Source organism: Larus michahellis, chromosome 5 (assembly GCF_964199755.1).
Source record: "Larus michahellis chromosome 5, bLarMic1.1, whole genome shotgun sequence".
Lineage (NCBI taxonomy): Eukaryota > Metazoa > Chordata > Aves > Charadriiformes > Laridae > Larus > Larus michahellis.
The window spans coordinates 81,510,494-81,532,727 of NC_133900.1; the positions used below are offsets into that span (position 1 = coordinate 81,510,494).

General features: G+C 44.9%; 1 protein-coding gene across 5 annotated transcripts in view; it reads right to left on the reverse strand.

Moving 5' to 3' along the window:
- STOX2 (storkhead box 2) overlaps window positions 1-22,234 on the reverse strand; it is a 146,050-nt gene that overhangs the window by 48,529 nt on the left and 75,287 nt on the right. The window contains exons 1-2 of one of the 5 annotated variants that reach the window (XM_074588339.1): window positions 21,070-21,210; window positions 20,006-20,464 (exon numbers count right to left, since the gene is read on the reverse strand). The exons of 3 other annotated variants lie outside the window; for them this stretch is intronic. In XM_074588339.1, coding sequence (XP_074444440.1) covers window positions 20,006-20,171 — 166 coding nt within the window. In that variant the 5' untranslated portion in view covers window positions 20,172-20,464; window positions 21,070-21,210. Of the gene's footprint in view, window positions 1-20,005; window positions 20,796-21,069; window positions 21,211-22,234 lie in introns of those variants that run through there. One more of the 5 variants, XM_074588338.1, reaches the window with a different exon arrangement.

The following is a 22,234-nucleotide window of genomic DNA, read 5'->3' on the forward strand; positions in this document are numbered from 1 at the left end:
CAAGCAACGCTGTACTGTGCCACAATGTGTGCCAATATCCCAACTCAGCCCTGGTGCCAACCACAGAACTGCCTCCTTACATTCTTCTTTTCCAGTCTGGAATTCATTGCATTGCTGCTACCGCCACTTCATCATCTTCCTCCATACTCTTTTTGACAGCTCTTGTTAAAAACTAGCTAAAACATAAGCTTGGTTTGGACAGGCAAATTACCTCACTTGTATGAAGGCAATCACCAAGCCTGCCTCAGTAAATTAAATTTACAATAATAATAAAATAATGAGAACCATTCTCATGGGCACATCTGAAATCTGGTGCTGGCTACGAGATGCAGCCCTGGCTAACTCTAGCACAGGTCCACCTCAGGAGGCAAAATCCACAAGGATTTGAGAACAGGTTCTTTTCCTTCTGCTTTGTTTATTCTTGATAATGTCAGCACAGACTTTCTTGGGTTATTCCATCAACCAGACACAAGACTGCACAAAAGAATGAGAGCAATGATACAGAAGTATTATGTAATCAACAAAATCAGTATTTTTGCAATTTAAGCAAGAAATGGCATAAACCAGGCCTAGATTAACAAAATACGCTTCTAGGTAAGATCGTTAATGACAAAAGTGGGTAGTCCTTCAATTAGGGGTGCAGTTTATTTTAGCACGGGCTTCAAGTTTTTGCTTAAGGCCAGTGTGATTTGCATGTACTATTTCCCAACTAAATTAACAGAATTTACTTTAATTTAAAAAACATTGTTTGTGCACAGATATTCAACTCCACTTGAGGGGAACGGCTTGTCTCCACAGGGAAGAGGTTGGAATATAAGAGATTCCCTTCTAATCTGAATTTTCCTATGATCTTGACCCTCCAGTTGTTTAGTCGGATGCCAATTTGTACAGGCTACGGGGATGACTGGAGGCAGGATCTGGAAGCCAAGACCTGCACGCTCCTATTGAAAATAGGTATCAGTTCTCACGCTAAACTTCTGATGCATGTCATGCAACAGTCAACAGCGATCAAGATCGGGTCACAAATTTGCAAACTCCGATATGGCTGTACCCTTCGATTCATACCATCACCTCGGATGTGGTAGCAACAGCCGTTCAATTAACCAAAAGTGCAGAATCTGGGCCTTAATGCTATCAACTTATGTATATTTTGAACAGAATACTTATAAGGAAAACTCAACAGTCGAATCTAAGAAGAGTTCTTGTTATCCTTCTTAATGCATCTTCAGATTTTGCTGATGATGCTATGGGGTTTTCCCCTTTGTTTTGCTGGCAGGACCAGGGAGGTCCCAGGGCTGAGACTGGTGGAGAGGCGGCGTTCCCAAGGACCGTACAATAGAGCAGTGTTTCCTAAAGTAGGTTATGTGAAGGACGAGCGGAAAGGCACAAGCGGGAGGGGTGGCTGTGGAAAATATGGATGATGTCATCCTTAGGATGAGCAGATCTTAGAAAATATATGGCAACGATTTATTTCCCTGGTGGGAGATATTCTTCCAAAAGTTGGAGGAAATGCAGACCTATCCCAGCGTTTCCTTGTTTAACTGAATCCTTTTAACCAACTAGTTCTGGAAACGTGGACAACCTGGTTACAAGTGGCCACGTGCTTAGCCTTTGTCTTAAGCCTATGCCAGGATGACCCATTTTGCACATTTCAACCAAGAATAAAGTGACCTCATTTTCAAAAGTGCTGAGCACCAGCTGTTCCTATTGTGTTCACAAGCCGCACTATAGGTTCCTGTTTTCAAATTCTTGACCTCAAAAGAATTTTGAGGCAGCAGCGTGATTATATGTTCTTCCACTTGCCATATGCCTATTTATTTTAGTTCAAATATAAAAGGCTGACTAAACTACTTTAAAATCCTGAATGCTCTGAATTAGAACAAGTACTCTTGCCACCGGAACAGAAGTGCAACATAAGTGAGCCACGTGATTTTTAAAAAAAAAAATTTGTTTTGCACAGAAGAATGACTAGATTGAAAGTCAAAGTATTTCAAACTTAACTCTTAGTTTCTTTTTTCTTTCCCTTCTTTTTAATTACTGGCACAAGAATGGGCGAAAGGCAGCATCCCAGATCATTTAACACCTGAATTTATACTCCTGAGATGAAGTTTCTTCGCTACCTGCCGTATAAAGTTGAGTCAACAAATTCAAGATCATTTTACTACAGTTGTCTGCTTTTACCCAACAAGCATGCATTTGCCTCTAAAGAGTTTTAAACTCTTACTTCAACATACCCCTGTCATCTTGGAAGCCAAAATATAACATTACTCGTGCCAAAAATAAAGACGATTACTTTTTTTTCTCCCCCGAACCCTAACACTTCAGATTAGGAAAAACAACAAAACAACTTACCCACAAACAACAAAACGAGCCATGCCAATGACCAGTGCACAACATTTGGGTTTGATCTTTAAATTAAGCTGTTTTTTAACAAAAAGGTAGCCAGAGAAACTCAAAATATATCCAATTTGCTATGACTTCTTGTTGCATCTTTACTGGTAAGACGCTCTGATTTGCACTAAGCTTGGCCTGAATGCACGGTACAGATCCCAGTAAAACGTCCTGACATTTTTGGGTGCAAGTAAATGCATCCATATAGAGACAACACATATATAACCGCCACTTAGTAACAAAAAAAAGCCATAAATATTCTCTCTCCAATTACAGTATTTTAATATTCACAGTAAGTAACCTGAAGAGCAATTGCTTGGACCCCAAAATCCAATAGGTCTTGATACTTTGCTTACGTTGATTAATCAGAGCTCTGATTTGATTCCCCTGCCCAATCCTGGTCTGGCCTCCGGAAACCTTCAAAGCCTCGTACTTCAAGCTCTGCCTGCACAATACAGCGGAAAGCAAAGTTGTGGGAAGGGACCTTTCCAGAAAGCGGGGTCACCGGTTGGGGGCAGCGAGCCCAGAAGAGGTGAGGGGGAAATAAAGGCAGGAGGGTCTCAGGGTAAAAGCGAGGAGCAAAAATGTCTTGCTGCTGCACAGATAAGATCTCATCTGAGAGAGGCAGAGGTAAAGCAGATGTGCTGGTAGCTCAGAATCAGCGGCTTAATCTGGTTTTCTGAAATTCTCCTCATACTTGCTGACATTTTGCCGGCCAAACTTCCTACAAACGTCACAGGAAACTATTGGAAAGCTGCTGGCAAAGTGCACAGGAAGAGCCAAAAGCTTTATTTTGGAAATAACTCAGAATGGAGCCGTTCACTGTCAGGACACCAATGGTCCTGAGATGTCTGAAGGTGTTTTAGAGAACACCTTAAGATATCAACAAAGGAAATAAATACAAACACAGGCTCTTTCTCTTGGTGACACAATTTTTGAAATATAACTTGTTTCCTTGGTGTGAGGAAAGCTTGCTAGTGAGATTGTGAGGAAAAGAATGGCTGTAAATCCTGCAAGAACGCAGCTTATAAATCCCTTGACAGGTCAGCGCTTTCAGCTTCAGGGTTCCTGAGCTGTTTCTCCACTCTCACTTGTCTGGCTGCTCCTCCAAGTACCGCAACTCAGCTCCTTCCAGGCGGACTCAACTCCCCTTTGTAAAACTGATGCTGAGCTGTTTCAAGCCTGGGGCACGATCAAAAACTTCTAAAATGTCGTATTGGACCTAAGGTCCACTTGACCAATGCAGAGGCAAGGCTAGAAGGGTAGGAAAAAAAAAAGCACAACATGGAAGCTGGCAAAGTACTGCTAAACATGGAAGGAGGAATTAAGAAGTACCTGCTCCTTGGGCTTCACTGGTCCCAATATGGAGTATAATTTAGGAATTCTGACACTGACCTTTCTGCTTATTCCCCGCTGCAATGTGGGAAGTGAAAGGGAAGAGTGAAGAGAGTGAGAAGTAAGGGAAGGGGGAAAAAAAAAAAGTTATCCTTTGATTAGTCAAGATGAGAAGCATAGGAACTTCAGGAGTGCTAGGTGTGAAATCAAAACGAAACGACTTAAAAGCACATGCGCTAACTGTTAAGACCATAAAACCCACAACTCCACTTGTTCCAGACTGGTGATACTTTGAGAACCACCAGAAAGCACATCCCACCTTTGACCTCCAGAGCCAGACCACAGTACTTCCAAGCCACAGAGCACTTCCTAGTGTCACACCAAGAGTTGTCTGCCCTTGTCTGATGAACTATCATAAGAAAAGCTATAAATCCAATATTAATTTGTTCCCTAATGTTATTCCTCCATACAAATGATAGCTGCAATCACAATCATTGCAAACAAGAGGTTATATTGTCTTCTATAATCACAAGTGAGGACAAGCAACGTTAAGATCCCAACTTTTGTGGTTCACACACTAAAAGAAAAGAAATGTCTGCCATTTTAAACTATACAGCAAACGTGAACTTCTTACCTGAACGCAAGCTACAAAAGCAGGTTATGCCTTTTGCTCTTCACAGAACAATCACAGAACCAACACAACGAACCTACATGGACCAAGAAAGATCTGAGCGTAACTACAATTTCTAGAGCTCTAAAAACCAGCCATGCCTCGATACGTTCTCACTGCTGCCCTGAGCTGGTTTCAGGCAGCTTTTACAAGTACACAACACAGCAGGAGCCACGAGACATCCACCAGATCAGCTTACACCACTCACAAACGCTTGGCCATCGGCTCCTTGTGCAAGAAGTCTCAGAGTCCCACCACCCTGCCCGTGACCGTGGGGACAGCAACCCCGCTGTCATCTGAGCCCTTTGTGGCTGTGAAAGGGGTGACAAGAGGGGGGGCATAGGATTTACCCTCATATAATATAAATATTTCTATACAACAGACTCTCAAAAATGGTGAGGTCGTGATGCAAATCCTAAAGAGAAGGTTTAAGTGCAACTACAAACATCAGCTCTTTGCAATTCAACTCATCAGACTTTGGCCTTTTCCTTCTGACAGCATTATTTTTGTGTCTTCAACGCTAAAAGCAGTCAGGCCAAAACAAACACCCAAAATGCTCACACATAAACCCCAGCTGCTTAGCATATTTCATTACCACACTGACTTCAAAAATACTGAGCAATTTAAACCTGCAAGCCACTTGGCTTTAGCTAGAGATAAGTGCCTGAGATAAGAGAGGAGTAATTGTTCAATGTAATACCGTAGCACATTTTATATAAACATTTGCTAACGCTGCACTTCATGTACTTTTGTTTCAGAGTTGTGAAATACTGCTGAATGTTCCAACTTTATTTGTGGCCCATTCCTTTCATATTTACACGTCCAGGGTTCCTCTCGACACTGAATTAAATAAATTCTCTTACCCCAAAGTACCAGCGGGGCAGCCATGCTTTCCAACAGAGAGCGTAGCCTACACGTTTCCAGCCATCACCCAGCTTATGCCTTTTCACTGCTGAAGAGCCAGGGGAGAAACATTAAAAGAATTTGTTCATGGAGAGCTCTGAAATTGGGATTAACAATTTGCTTTTAATAAAATGCTCTGGGTTTACCTAACAGTAGTTTTTCCTATTACCTTCCTATTTAAGTAAATTAAATACTCCGAAGTTAGGACCTCCGTATATTTCTTGGAGACCCGTTTATCAACTTTTTTTTGGTCTGGTGAGACGCTACTGTCTCTCCGAACCCTGCACTGTCAGTTCTTCCACAGCATAACTCTTGGACAGTATCAAGCAAATGTGACAGAGGGGGAGCAGTCTCAAAGGTCTTAAGCCCCCCCAAGTTTTGGTGACCCAGCACAAGGTCTGCTGAGGGAAGACTGAAGCCAAAGTTCAGCCATACAAGGAGACATCAGAGCACCCAGAAGGGAGAGAAGCTCTATGAAAGAAAGGGATGGGAAGACACAGCTGACAAAAACTTCCTGACTTTCTTCACTTTAGCAGCTACTTGTGAACAACTATGGGGGGAACCCCGCAGCCTCCACTCAGAGAAATCTCCCTTTAAATACGTGAGTTGACCTCCTGCTTCACTTAGATACCAGCTTCTGGTCCAACTCCCTGCCATGCCAAACTACTGGTAAAATCACGGGGAAGGACTGTCACATTGCAATGACACAGCAAGGTGCAGCTCAGGATCACAGGAGGGAAAGGTAAGCTCCGTGTTGTCACACCATAGCATGTTTCAGCAAGGCATCTTACCACACAAAACCTGGCACCCTGTCCTGATTTTAGGCTTACCTGCAAGTAACACCCAGCAATAACTGGTTTAGGCTGCAGGTCTTCCCCTTCCCTCACCTACATGCTTTTGACCTAAGTGCCCCAGGGTCTTCTCCTTCTCCTCCACCTGAGCACCAGGAGCTCTAGGTCCACTTTCACCCCTTGTGCACGCAGGGACTCACCAGCCTACGTGCACACGCAAGACCAGACGGAGCTCACTGCTGTCACAGCTGTATCACCGCTCATTTCCATGACACTACCTCAAAGAGACGGTATTACTATGACTATGAATATCCCCCTTCAAATCAGACAATTAGGAATAAACCAGCGCCACTAACGAATGGAGGACTAGAGTAACGATTGTCACACTGCAACTGATCCTTGGTCTTCCCTGATCATCACCAAGTTAAATCCAGTTTTGTTACCTGGCTCTCCATCTAGAGAAATTATTCTACTTTTGCCAGCAATGGCCTTGCTTTTGCTCTCACACTATGATAAACTGGCAACAACTCAGTTAAAAATCAATAGAATTGCACTGGCATACAAAGAAGAATCTGACTCCGTGGCCTATCAGGTCATTTTCAATAATCCTGCAATTAGAGAAGCCAAATTAAACGTTTAAACATTTGACCTTTGCTGTTGTTTCTAGATTAACTAATACAGATTAGAAGTACACGCTTTTTTTTTTTTTCTTCCAAGAGTTCACAAAATAAAGGCTTTAGATCCTGTAAGGAACATTTGATATGCTCTTATTGCACGCTAGAATTTAAAAAGTTAAATTTTTTAGTACATAATAGTAACCTCAGACCCCAAAATCATTGACTTTGGAGTTACCCTGATTAAGCACTCACTAGATGGTTAGATTAGAAAAAGAAAACAAATCAAAACAAGAAAAATCAATCTCCTGTGAGAATCTCAGGGCTACAATGGTGGTTAACAACGCTGCTGCAGATCAAACAAGAAGTGATAAATTGGAAGACTGCCGAGAGTGAATTCTTAAATTTTTTTAAATTGAATTCTGCTACTAAAATTGCGACACTTTTCTATCATTTTTACTGTTTTGCGTCCTGTGTTTTCTACCACTTGCATTGTTTTCCCAAAGTTTATATTTCAGTCTTGCTAGGAAACACGTCTGCAACATCAATTACAATTACTAACAGCATGCACCTCTGAATTAAACACCTGCGGATGTACAGAAAGCATAAACAAAATACACCCATGTTGGTATACAACATAGTCTCTCCAAATATAGCACCTGAAATGGATGCGCTCTGATGCTGTATTAATGAGTAGAATATAAAAACTTCAGTAGGAGGGTGGAGATTAAAGAGAGCAGTCTTAAAAAGAACGTAAGTATAAGGTAAAATTATATATAGCCTATATATTATGCCACTTGGCATGGGAAGTAAAGTTATTTTGCACATACACAGGAACAAGATGATTCCCATGAGTGTCACTGAAGGTGTAAGCGGTGTCCCTCGGTGCACACGGAGCAGTGCTGGCATTGCTGAGCAGCAATGGGTCACCCTGCACCTGCGCCAGCTCCCACCATGACAGAGGAAGAGCCGCCACACGCAGTCGTCTCCATCCATGTTTCTGACAACACAACTGAAATCTGTTTCAGAAAACACATTTCTGTGGTGCTGGTCTATGAATTAAGAGAGCTTGGAGACATAAGTCTGATGGATGTTTGAGCAGCTCTGCAGAGAGATGACGGTGACCGGAGAGGTCTCTATGCTCTGCCACCGTTTCCAAAGGTAGCCTACTTGCCGAGAACGTTCATGGATGGATGGGGTCAGGTCAGGCCCAGATGCAAATCTCAGCGCTTTCACGGAGACATCCAATATGTCACAAGCTGAGGAAGGGAACGGGATGGCCTTTAGCTATTAGCTGAACAATTACTTCTCACCCAAGGTTATTCTGATGAGTCAGGCAACGCCTCCAAAATAAGAAAAGGGGATACCTTGGAGACATGAAAAGTTAGGATCCACTCCTGCAGTATCTTCTCGGGACAACTCTGTCTTGAAACAGCAGTTCTGTTTGATTAATAAGTGGAAGACTTGGAAACGAGTAACGCCTTGGCACCAGATCCTGCTTGCAACATGAATGAGGAGCTGACATTTTTGGAATGTCAAGAGTTGATATAACAAGAAACTCCTGCTTAATGCAAGCCTTTCATCTAGGCATGTGTCACCTTCGAGATGACACGGCTCACAATGCCCAGGACTCAGAAAGGAAAGGGAGGAACTACGGGAATAAAACTAACCGAGAAAAGGAGTAAGTGTAATCACACAAATAATTAACAACTGCCTCCTTTATGACCTCACAACCAAGGGCAGCTGTGCCGCCAAACAATTTTGCCACACCTAGCACTGACAGAGCTTGGTTTGACACCAACCCATGAGCGTTGGTCCAACAGCCAACATCATTTTGAATGCTTTGGCATTGCTTGAAATATATCACCCTATTCAACCGCCCCATTAACTATTGAATGAATTACGATGACACAAGCAGGTGAAGCTTTTTTCCTCAACTTTTTAATCTTACTTTTTTATTATTTAACCCTAGATGGAAGCTACAGTGAAACACTTCATTTTACTTTGGTACTTTTCTTGAAGATGTGAAAAAGGGAGCCATGAAAAGCTGAGCGCGCTGTATTGCTGCGTGCCTATTGCTCTATTGGGGACAATCAGCACTGGGATGAAAACTGAATGAGATTATCATCTGGCAGGCAGAAAAAAGTTGTATCAATTATTAGCCTTTGAAGTGAGCTCAGAGATGTGCAAGTGAAGGAGCGATGGTCCTGATCTAAATCCAGCGAGTTAAATAACTTAAATTGAAATCCAAGGGTGAGCTGGAGAAGCCGTACTTCTTGTAGCTGGGATGCAAGAACACAATCCTGCTCCAGCAGAACAGCAACTCTGCCCACGACTCCTTTTTTTGTCCGCTGCCACCGCACCCACCCTTGTTTTTGCTGAGCCTGCCCCAGTTTCTCTCTGTCCAATCTATGACCTTTATTCAAAGGCGGACTTCAATTAAAAAAGGGAGCGTTACTCAGCAGCTACAGCTACGTCCTCCTCAGCCTTTCCAACTCCTTGATGTAGGCAAAGAATACGTGCACGAGAGACCGGTACGTGCATCGTCCAGGGAAGCAGCACTGCTGAGAGTTAAGGTTTCCCACCTCAACAGTCGACCAAAAATTTGTGCACTTTTCCCACGTAAGGACAGAATCAAACCCTCGGGGACTCCACGTATGTTCTCCTGTAGAACCATCAGCACACACTCACAGAGCATGGTTTTGCAACACATAAAATTTAATAAACTTACATTAACTATGCTTTACTGTGCTGCACAGGGCAATATGGCAGATCATGTATCTGATGAAAAGTTATTGCACGTGGCTCTAAAGGAAGCAATACCTTACTACCTCACCCTCTTGTGAAGAGAGGTAGTTAAGAACATAGTTTTGAAATGAGGTTTCCAAAAGATGCTTTAATTTTACACTCGTGGTTACTGGAGAGTATTTCTGCAATTAAAATAATTATACAGACTGAACTTAAACTTGACTCAAAGGAAAACACCTCATGATTTTACCCAAAAAAAAAAACAAAAAAAAAAAATCTGCAAAATGTTTCATTTAGAGAGGGTTGTATCTCTTTCCAGAGAAATTCTAAGAAGTTGTTCAGAAGCTGAGACTTCATTAGAGCTGGCTGGAAAAAAATGCAGAAAACCATTTTTTGCTTCTACTTTCTGTGAGAATATTCCAGCCAGATCCATTCTTATGCAGACATCCCATGCAAATACGATTTCAAGATCACACTCCTGAAACTCAATGCCTACAGAAAGACACCAGTCCCATACAGAAGCCAAAATGATTTTCACTGAGCTTTCACTCACAGTACTTCCATACAATGATCCTGTCGACTAAGTGTACACATAGAGCAAGTCCAGAGGAGGCCCCGGAGATGCTGGGAGGGCTGGAGCCCCTCTGCCGTGAGGACAGGCTGAGAGAGTTGGGGGGTTCAGCCTGGAGAAGAGAAGGCTCCAGGGAGACCTTAGAGCCCCTTCCAGTCCCTAAAGGGGCTCCAGGAAAGCTGGGGAGGGACTCTGGATCAGGGAGGGGAGCCATGGGACGAGGGGGAAGGGTTTTAAACTGAAAGAGGGGAGATTTAGATGAGATATTGGGAAGAAATTCTTTGCTGTGAGGGTGGTGAGCCCCTGGCCCAGGGTGCCCAGAGAAGCTGCCCCATCCCTGGAGGGGTTCAAGGCCAGGCTGGACGGGGCTTGGAGCAACCTGGGCTGGTGGGAGGTGTCCCTGCCCAGGGCAGGGGGGTTGAAACAAGATGGTCTTTAAGGTCCCTTCCAACCCAAACCATTCTATGATGTATAGCACTCTTCATAACTTCCCTGAGATTTTTCATAATTTCCATCACAAACCAATACAACACATACCACTGCAAAACATCTGTACCTAAAGTAACTACATCCATCCACAGAGAAAGCAGAGACTAACAACCCAGGAGCATATTAAAAACCCCTAAGTATTCCCAAAGATGTATTTCCTTCGTTGATAATTTTGGACCGGACTAGTGCAAAGGGAGGGAGTCAGCACGTGGACAAAACTGCAATCCCGTCTCTGCATCGGTAAACCTACCCTGAAGTTGACACCAGAGGCTGAGGGACCACTTGGACCTTGGGTGAACTTTCCACAGCCAGTGGTACGTGCCCTTCATCTCTCAAAAGAGACGTGCTGCAGACATGCCCCATTTACACAGGGGAGTTGCAGCTGTTTCAAGCTCAACATTAAAAGCAATAAAACTCCTCCTCTGAAGTTGTTTCCCCTGCTCACCCAGCCAGCCATGCAGCATTTACACCTAAAAGCGCACAAATCTTAAGAAAACCTTGTAAAAAATATTTCCGTTTCACCCTGTTTAAAAAAATATTTAGTTTAAGGCTTATGTGCAGTAAAACAAGGTCACTGTATGATCCAAGAATGCAAATTCTCAGGAGAGCAGAATTTAGAACATCCTATGAAAATGGAGATTGGTATTTAGCTCTAAAACGCTGTGAAAATTTAAGAGGCACAGTTAAGTACCACAATGAAATTTTGTACATTCATCTTTACTGGCTTATAAGATAAACGGTCCAATTTATGGCATTTAAAACGTTATCACATATGGTCAGAAGTTCATCTTCTGAAACTAGGTCACAGGTCATCAACAGGAAATTCATAGGAAATTATGGAGGAAATTAAAAGAACACAAATGGGCAAGAAAACTAGTTTATATAATCTAGGTTCTCCCAGCACAGCTTCCTGTGTTATGATGAACTCAGCTTTCTTACTGAACTTTGCCTTTTCCAGGCCACATTAAGTAAGAATTTCTGAATTGTCCATTATACTCTTCGGGCCTCAAAATGTTGAGATCAAATTCACTACAAAGGGCCATTCATGTTTTTTTTCTTTAAACAATAGAGCTGAGAAGGAAAATAGTAGCTGGAAAAGGTGTTTTGAGATCACCAAACGATTTCTACTCACTATCAGCACCCCAAGAACGGGTGTGGGAGATGCTTCATGGACGCACATACCACACTGAACACAGTACCCAAACTCGAGGTTCTCATATCGCTTCAGTTCCAGCATCCCACCCAACCGGCAGCTGCATTCTCCATCACGTTTGGGAAGGTGACAGTTAGCATCCAGGAATCTGTTCTGCTTTAATGTTAGACATACTTTTCAAAATAAAACCCTTGGTCAATAAGGCGTAAGGAAGAGAGAGGGCTACAGGTCATCTACGGGATCTGGACAATTTTTGTAAAGAAAAACTGCTGAACAGAAGCAGTTATTGCTTACTTGTTTCAGCTGAAAGTTAAAGCGTGCAATGTACTGCCTAGCTACCAATACCTCTGATGGATCACAGAGAAACAAGAGTTCGGAGTAACTTTACAAGACAGATACAAAATGAAGGACTTACAAGATGCCTCTGCTGTCTCTCTTCTTGCCACTTTCCTTAAATAAAAAGACGTAGTATAAATACGATCAACTTCTCATTCATCCTTTTCCACAATACCCCAAATCCATGCGCAACACAGGCCATCCCTACCCTCAAGAATCGTAGGTCCACATAAAAATCCACAAATTAAAAGCAGTTCCTCAAATGAATTGTTCATTCCTCTCTCGTCTTCTGCTTTTACACTCTATCCGATCCAATAAAACCATTGAGATCTGCTTTTTCAACACCACAACTTGAAATTTCTAATAAACTCTGCATTTGTAGCTATCTCCTGCAGACGGCATTTCCCACTGAAGTAACAAGAACCCCCCCTATACTTTCAAAATTATAGGAATCACGCCATCTACAATTTGATGAAAAACAGAACTACCTTTGGGTTGTGAGGAGTTGGTTGACAAGGCAGAAGTGATAACAGTACTGAATAACAATCATTCCACATCATTTACTGCTGGTATTATAAACAGGCTTTCTTTTTCAGCTTTCAGGAAGGCGAGATGGAAAATTGTTATGAACACCGTGACGTCCAAAGGTTGATCTGAATGCGGGATTTCACTTGCAGAACGAGGGCTGCTCTGTTCACACTGAATACACCTATTTTTGGATGTTTGTTCTTACCCACCATTACCAGTTCAAGGCCTGGGTTGAGATAGGATCTTTTTTGTGATTGGCAATATTACAGTACAAAATAAAGGAGACGGTTCTCCTACTGAGTAGTTTACAACCTAAGCGTAGGGAACTGCAGAAACAGCCCAAGTGCCCAGGAAAACAAAGATGACCACTGACACAACCGGGAACACCTCCCTCACCTCCTGACTTTCAAACCCAGTGATTTTCATCTCTCTTTGGAGGAAGAGCAAGGGAAACTTGCTATCCCTTTTATAATGAATCCAAGCCTGTTGAAAATCAAGTTTTCTTGTTTCAGTTACCTTTTGCAGACTGCTTAAAAGTTGCCAATAGATCCCAGGGCTCTGTCTAAACTAGACTGCTCTACCCACTCCATCATGCTGCACGCCCAGATACGCTTCCTGGAAAGCCAGGTCTTCCTTTTTTCTTTTCCCCTCTCCTCCACAGTCTGTTTGAGCAAGGTAATTCCAGTATCTATATGTCATCCAAGAGTGAGATACAAAACAGCATCAGTAGAGCAGCCAACTTGACAAATGTGGTGAAAAAAAGCAAGCCAGTAGCTATAAACAACTTTCATACCCCCCTCATAGCTACAGGCAGTCACTTGGGAGCAACAAATGCTGGTTTGGGAGAGTTCTGCAGCTTCAATATTCAAGCATTTTCCCTAGGACTACTCTGGTCGCCATTGGCCTTGACACCAAAAATTATTGCAAGGATAAGTACAGAAGTACACAGTTTCCTGAGACTTTTGGAGAAGTGTTTATCCCTCATTTCTGCTTCCTGTTCTCATACTTAATCTACCCAGGAAAAAAAAAAGACCTATAACTGAAAGTGTTCTGGGTTAAGTTCAGGCATTCAAATCTCAATTTCAATGGTTACTGTCCCTTTTTCTGCTGAAAATTAAACCCAGTGGTTAGGTAGAATTTCACGGAGCATTCATTAGATACTTCTTAAAAAGGGCAACCCATATTTCTAGGCTCAGATTTACATCTACTCCACCAAAACCATCCAATATCCAGTTTTGATAACTTAATGGTAGGTATCTTTATCATTGAAAAAAATGTATCATGCTTTTCAAGGAAAAAAACCCACAATTAACATTGTATTATTTAGCAATTCTTACACGAGTTCTAAATTAGCTGACAATTTTTGATCATGGCTTTAATACTCTTCCAACCAGGTAAAAGCATGCCCAGGAGGAGCCAAGAGTAATTGTAGCTGAAAATTGTTTTTCAGCCCTGCTTTACCTGAATCACGGCCTGAAGTTTACGTGACGCTGATTCAGTTTTACACTGTTCCTGGAGATACTGAACAACCTGCTACAGGTTACAAAGCAGAGTCACGCTAAAGAAGCTCCCCAGAAGACCGAAAAGAAGACCCCAATTTCTGGAGGACTTCTACAATGTGCTCAGCAAAACATCGTTTTTTTAGTCTTGGTATCTGGTTGTACTTACACCTCTCAACTGTGCAAAGGACGTTACAAAGATGGTAGTTTACTCTGGGATGAACTCTCCTGCATACAAATGAAGGCCTATTGTTGCTCACAACTGAGCAGGTCACTGGGCTAAACCAAGGTGATCTGCAAAATCCTCACATTTCAGCCTCCTCCAACAAGTAATGCGTTTTCCAAAGACGTGGCTGCTATTCAATTCCAACACTGAATATTCAACACCCTTCGAGTTTATCAAATATCAACAGAGTATAATTTCTACACCTGTGAAAGACTGGGAGCTATTTGTGATGAATCAGTACTGTGTTTGTTCTGAGCCCTCGTCTGTTCCTGAAAGAGGAGCTTCCTGTATCTTCAGTAGGCTATCATGATGTCTAGTGGGCATATAACAAATTACTTCAATCACAGGACTACTGGAAAACACACCTAGAAATGTATTTCAAGTTCAGACGGACACCTCTGCGCAAAAGCCAGTGAGATGACACCCTTTGGCGACCCCATCCTAGAGCACCTCTGTGCACCCTGACCTCGCCAGAGGTCCAAGCAAACCAGCGGAGGGAACACAAGGACTTTGAATACAAGCAGCGATGGAGGCTGGGGAGGGAAAACAACCTGAAACTTAGCCCTGCTTTGAACTGAGATAGAAACATGATCAGGTCTAGGTAAGATAGGCACACACAGAGACTTCTGTTTCTTTCTTATATTCATTTGTCTTTGATTTTACTTGTAACGCCATGAACAAAAAAGCCACTCTGGATCCCCTTGCTCACAGGTCACAACAGACGGGAAGAACAATGGGTACCCAAATGCAGTTTGGTCAGATGAATGCACAAGTCGCACACAGGACACGGTCCGCAGCTCGGTCTGAAAGTGATGCCATGGATATGCAGAAGATATCTTGGTATCTGGTGGGAACCGACAAGGCATGGAGACCACGGCATAACACACAGGCGCAAGCACACCGCTATATGTGAGTTAGTACTGCAACGACAACTGCAGGAGGGAAAACCAGGGTTCTACAGAAGGAGGATTTTTTTAGGCAAGAAACCAGGGGGAAAACCAAAATGAGCTAGAAACTGAGCAAAAATGATTGCTCCACGAACTTGGACCAAGTTTGTGGTCTGGAGACAGAGCACACTTTGACCCCCTCCCCAGATGGGGATGCAGTGAAAGCTCCTATTTCTCTGACAAGGTAAGAGGATGCCCAAGAGCAACTTCCCAAGCAATAAAGCAAGCATGGCCCCTGAAGTCACTCAACGGAGTGACCCACTTGGAGACCACCAGCTCAGCACAGGCTGAAGCAAAGGTGATGGAGCAGGAGCCAAGAGGTAAAGGTAGCCCTCCTAGCCATTGGCACCTCCGTGCTCTCAGTTCTTACTGTCCCGTTAATGGGTCTGGTCTGAGACAGCCTAAAACTACTCAGAATTCAGAAGCAAAGAGATCACATTCGCGTTGAGCAGATGAATTGGAAGGTGTATCTTAATACCGCACTGGGAGAAAAAGAAGGTGATGCAATCTTGATTATTCCATTAAATATTAATTCCAATGCAGCTACTTTCAAGCTAGAACATATTCCTTTAGATAACTGAATTAAGGGACAGGAGAACTGAACGAGCTTCAGGGCTTTGCGTGTACCTGTCATTTCTCAATTACGTTAAACTGAGTTCTTCAGATCATGCATGGCTATCTCCAAATATTAATTTTGGTTAGAGATAGAAGTCCAAGCTTAAAAAAAACCAAAATAATACTCAGGACTCTGCGATTTGCTCAAGTGACTCCCAAGATCCTTCTTATTCTTCAAGGAGGCTGAAGAGGCAGTCCTAGGATATCTTTTCCTCCTACAAATTTTAGTTTGCACACAGATACCATCAGTGGGGTAGCAGGGTTACATACTTCTCTCCTTTCCCTTCTGCTTCAACGTGGTAATCAAACCCTAGTAACAGCAGGGCAACACCGCGACTGAATTTTGCCCTTCAACATTGGAGCACTGAAATGTCTGCAAGAAAGTTTTATAGCAAAGAGCAATAAAGCAACTGCAAACTTTTCAGATGGCAACCTTCAAATAAGCATGCGCTGGAATTAGTTTTTACCGTTGTAGAAAGCTCTTCAGACATTCCTTCATGCTGCGTGGGCTGTTACCCTACACCACCCCCCATCTCAAACTGACACGTTACCTCCACCACCCAGATCTTCAATTAAAGCAGCTCAAGAAAGGCTGCAGAAAAAAATTATTTCTTTCCAGAGTGCTACTCAGTTCTGGTAGCGTTTAACGGCTGGGTCAACCACAGGGTGCAGTTCCTCCCTCCGCTAAACAAAATCCAAGATTTGCCTTTGTTATTTAGGAGGGGAAAAAAGAAAAGAAGCAAGAAGCTTCCAAAATTTCAAAAGCTATATATATTATTTCATGTGACTATTCAGAGCCCTTCTAAGTTTCGGTAAGTTTATCCTGCTTGGCAGTTTCATATGATTTCTTTATTTTCCCTTCAATTAAGCAGCAATCCATCAAAAACTTCAAGTATATTTCCCCTTTTTCAGTAACGTGTACAAATTTTATTGGATTCAAACTTTTCAACATCTCTTTTCACGCAAGGTCAAAGCTCTACATTGTTGTAGTTTTCTTTTTCAGTGTTTTTTCTCCAAGTCAGTCCTCCACTGGGAAATTAATATTCCGCATGAACAATGAACTCCTTGCATGGCCTTTGAACCTAGCGGTTGCTAGGAGGCCTAAAGAAACCCTGGAGTACGGCCGATTTAATAGCATGTATCAAGAGATTATTCAGCAGTAAAAATGTGTGATTTTCTAAATTCCCTGCTTTTTTTTTTCCCCCTCCTTACTTCCACCTCCCCTCATCTGTCAAACGATCTTTAAATTTCAGATGAATTGCATCTGCATCAATTTTCTATAATTATGGGCAGTCTGTTCCCCAGCTCTTGAAAATGTGCTTCTAATGCTGCTTCTAATCAAGCAAATATCAAACCGGTCCTTACTCAGTTTTACTGAAAAGGCTGCTTAAAATCGGCTGTGCTTCACCACTCTCGCATGAGGTCTGCGCTTCCATTATATACACGGTTCTGCTTTGAGACTGTATTTTCCCCAAATGAAACACCACGGCATTGACTGCAACACCATCACTCACTATTTCTCTGTGCAGAAAGAAATATATATACGATTCTCCATGCCCCATTCAGGCACACTCGAATATTAACGTTTCAAGCTTTTTAGCATCTTACCGAAGGCCGTCTGACTGTCTGCTTTTTCATATTTCCCTAAGCAGCGTAATTGAGGCAAAACCCCAAGGTTTCTTTCCCACCCTCCACCCCCCATCCCAAACAATGCGGCATTTAATTAAAAGAGAACCACAACAATGCTAATGGTGATGAGGTTAAATGGTTGGATAAACAGAATGCAGCCCTCTGAAAAGCCCATGTGTTTCGAGACACTTTCTCCCCTACAACGTTCTGGGTGACAAAGAATGTGTTTGTATTCCTGATCCCCACAACTTTTACGCCAGAGGACTTCCTATAGATTTCCTGCAAGGAAGAGAGTTTCCTTCGAAATAGGGAGAAGTGTGTAGATACAGTAGCCATTCCTCCCAAAACTAATATTTAGAAAGGCAGTGGACAAGGATCCTTTAAAAATAAATGAATGTGGAAACTATCCATCAAAAGAGAACAATTGCATTTCCAGCTAAAAGCCTACTAAGTTGTTGGGGTTTTAAAAAAAAAAAAAAAAAAAAAAAAAAAAACAAAGAAACCCAACAACAACAAACATTTTGCTGATTTTAATTTTCAATGTATTCCTCCCTCCAACAACTTTAGCAAATTACTCAAACTAAACATGACGTTTGTCCTTCTTCTTCAGTTGTTGCAACTTAAATCAACGCGCTGTATCTTCACAAACACGGTATTCTGGGGGGTCTGGAGATTACTTTAAAACATTTCTAGCAGATTACAAATCTATGCCCTTCCCCCTCCCCACAAAAGGACACAGGTATCTGCCAAAAAATGCAGGGTGACATATCCGATTCTGTGGATCACTGGTGTTTGAGTGCCTGGTTGGATTGTACCAACCTTGCCAAGATAAAGCTTTTACTGAGCCAGACTGCTTCCCTGAAGAATTAAAAACAAGCAAAAAACCACACCGCTTGGCACAAAACGTTCACGTGAGCTCCTTCTCTTTTAAATACGGGCTTCCACGCTGAAAGAAAGGCCTTCAAGTACTGACTTCAACAGAACTGACACAGCGTATCTTACACTGGGAATATCAGGATGTCCCCGCAGAACAACAAAAGTCTTCACAGTTTGGACAGATTTGGTTTTCCAGCTGCTTTTGGGTCCTGCAGCAGGAACGGAACAAAACAACCCCTCCACCACCACCACCACCGTTCTCCTCTTCTTCAGCTGTTCAAGCATAAATTATCCTTGTCATTTCCTCTCAATATGTGGCTTCCCAGGAAAGGGGAAAAATCAGAGCGGCTATTGCCAAAATAGCAGAGCATTCTCACACAGGCAGATTTTTCAATAAAATGCATATTATTTCCCTTGTGCTGGGGCGTTACAGAAAGAACGGTCACAAGACATTTTTAAAACATGAGAACCCAATCCTGACTAAAGAGACATGTTTATTAGGGCCAGAGATAGGAAAGTCAGCATATAACTGACAACCACAATCTTTGGCTCAACCTTTGCAGCAGAAATGGGGGGGGAGGAGGGGGGGGGACAGTGGGGACGGGGCACAGGGCTGCAAACATTTTCAGTAATTCACAATAAATATCTTCATTTTCTCTCTCTCCCTCTTTTTCTCGTTTGAAGGAATCTGCCTACTCAACCTAAAGCAAGCCTCAGAGGGAAAACATCACAATAAGCAGGCAGCAGAACAACAAAGGAGGTTTCCAGGATTTTCTGCCCCCAGCCCCCTCCCCATCAGCATTTTCCCAAGTCTTCTTTCGGGTGTTTATGAAACGTCTGAATTCCAAGGCCATTAAAATGCATTTCAGGATAGAGCAGCTTCCAGTAACAGTCCCGAGGCTTTCCGAAATCGCACCAGCACTCCGTCGGAGGCCAAGCCTCCCGGATGCCTGCCTTTCCCTGCGCTGTTTTTGTGTTTTGTTTGCGCTCTCTCTTCCCCATGCACAAACACGTTGGTGCAGTGTCCATGATTTCCCCGCGGCCTCCCTTGAAAGCAATGGACAAACGAACATAAGTGCACATGTGTGCGTTCCCCCACACACACGGGTCCGGTCTCCTTCTACACCTCAAATAACAAATGCAAATGTGTTTACGGTCATTTTTACCAAAGCCACTGCAGAAACACGCAGCTGAAACGCGGAGAGCCTGTAACAAGGCGAGAGCCTTCGCGATCACAGGTGACCCTTTTCCTTTCCAAAATGGGAAAAAACATGAAAGCCCAACGAGTTAACCGGAGTTTACCTGCCTTTAAAGGGGAACGTGTGGGGCAGCAGTAAATATCCAGCACATGCTTTTACGCACAAAAGGAGCAAAGGGCTCCATGCTCCGCGCACTCAAGTCATTTTTATCTGCCCTTCCAGGACAGCGAGACACGACCGTTTCTCTGCGTACATCAATTTCTCTCAACTAACAGATTTTAAACACCATATTGCAAGGGCCCTGCTGTGAATCATGCGGAGGTACAAAATGGTGGATGTATGCTATTTTTTTTTTTTTTTTTTTTTGCATTATTCATAACAACTTAGGCTCCCGGTCGCAGGCTCCCCTCCGTACCCACCGACACAGCCTCCCCAGCCGGACGTGCATCCCGCACCCGCTGGCACGCACAAATTCTGTTACAAACCTGATGTCATGTAGCCCCGTGACGCCTGGGAAATAAAAGCCGGTGGGAAGTGTTTGTGCAGCCGGTAGTCCTTCTCGCTGCGGGACCTCATGCGGTCTGAGGCCCGGTCAGAGAAGTCAGAGCTAGGCCAAGCCCGCCGCAAGGTCGTACTCCGCGTCTTCTTCATCCTGAGGATGCCCCAAGCCTAATCCTCCCGCCGCAGCATGGGGTCAGGCCTTGCGGCTCGACGGATGCTGGCCACCGGGCATCAGCCTAGCGCGGGTACCGGCGGGCACGACCTGCCAGCATCTCCCCGCTGCCTCTTCTAGGGACGCCAGCCGCAGGTCCCTGCCTTCCTTTTTTTTTTTTTCCCCTCGAATGATCCAATTTTACACACGTCCCACAATGCATTACACTTCATTTGCAATCGGTCCGGCTTGCGGCTCCCAGATTCGCGTGGAGGAAAGGCACGTTTTGTGGCTTCTCGGGCAAAAAAAAAAAAAGGAAAATTACAAAAACAGGGAAAAAAAAGAAAAAGGAGGGGGCTGCAAGGGATGGAGGGGGGACTGGAAGAAGGGGTGGAGAGAGATAGATGGAGGGGGGCTGTAAGAAGGGATGGAGGGGACGAAGGAGGGAGGGAGGGAGGGAAGGAGGGATGGGGACGAGGGATGTGCAGCGTGGGAGCTGGAGGGGGGGGGTGGGGGTGTCGCCAACAATGGCCCGATTCAGCCCGGCCGTGCTTAGCCAACTGTCAGCCGCCACAACAAAAGGCCCCGAACAAACGGAGGAAAAAAAAAACCAACCAGGGGGGAAAAAAAAAAAAAAAAAAAAAAAAAACGCGACCCCGACCGCGGCGCTGGGGGAGGCAGGCGGCAGCTCCCGGCGCGGCGGGAGGAGCGGCAACAGGAGGAGGAGGAGGAGGAGGAGGAGATGGAGGAGGGAGGGCCCGCAGGCGCCTCTGCCGGCCGCGACCCCCCTCCCCCGGCTCCCCTCAGGCCCGCCCGCCCGCCCGCCGCCCGCGGCCCCCGGCAGCGTCGCGCCTCGCCATGGCCGACCCCCGGCCCGCCTCGTCCCCCTGGGCTGACCCGCCGCCCTGCTCGGCGCTAGGGCCGGACGGCGAGGGGGGACAGGCGAGGGGGGCTCATGCTAGCCCCGGCGCGGCCTGCGGGTCCGGCCGGGCTCCGCGCTCCCCCGCGCAGCCACCCGCTTGCGGAGCGCCGTGCACCGCGGGGGGCCCGGCCCCCTCCCGCTCCGCCTCCTTCCGTCCGTCCGTCCGTCCCCCACCTCCGTCCTTCCTTTCTTCCCGCTCCCGCGGGGGAGCGGCGGGGCCGCGGCACCCCGCGGCAGGCGGTGGGGAGGGGGCGATGGGACGGAGGGGAAGGGCATGGCGGCGAGGCCCACCAGGCCTCGAGCCTCACCAGGCCTCGACCCCCGGCTCCCTTCTCTCCGCTGTTCGCCCCGGGGAAGGGGGTGTGAGAGGGTTGCACCCCTGCATGGAGCCCATGGGGTTCACCGACCGTCCTCCCTCCGCCATGCTCCCCGGGAGGGCCTACGCAGTAACACCACCGTGTCAAACAAACATGGCGGTCACCCGCCATCTTGAACCAGGCCAAGCCGCCAGAAAACCAGGGTTTTATGAACGCCAGTTAACCAAAACCACACAAAGGGACTTGGTTTCCCCTCTGCTTTGGGCACGCCTGGCGTCACGTGATGCCAGCGTTACCAGTGGTGAACCAGTGTCCTGGTTTGAGGAACATGGGATTAATTTCAGTAATTTTACTTTGCAGTACGGTCTCTTCTAATGCTTGGGAAAACTGCACTTCTAGAAGCCTCTAGTGTCTGAATTTGTGAAAATATTTACTTTATAGCCAGCTAGGCTATGTGGGAGTTGAGGTCTCAGTGTGTTCGAGCCTTGCCAGGTGCGGGGATGAGGAGGAGCGAGACCCGGGCACTTGACCCAAGCTACCAACAGGGTTATTTCATACGATGAATGTCACATTCAATATAAATCAGAAAGTCTGCTGAGGAGTTCTCTCTCTCTGCCTTGATGGCTGCCATCCTGAGAACTCCTCGCCCCAGTGCCGGAGCCCTGGGCCCTTCCCGTCCTCCTGCAGCCGCAGCGCTCGCAGGGTCCCACATTGGCCCTCCCTGCGGGGAGTGCACGGCTCCTGCTGATGGAATGGGCTGGGTATGACCCTTGTATGTTTTGTATTGGTATCGGGATCAATACTGGTTCTTTAGTATTATTAA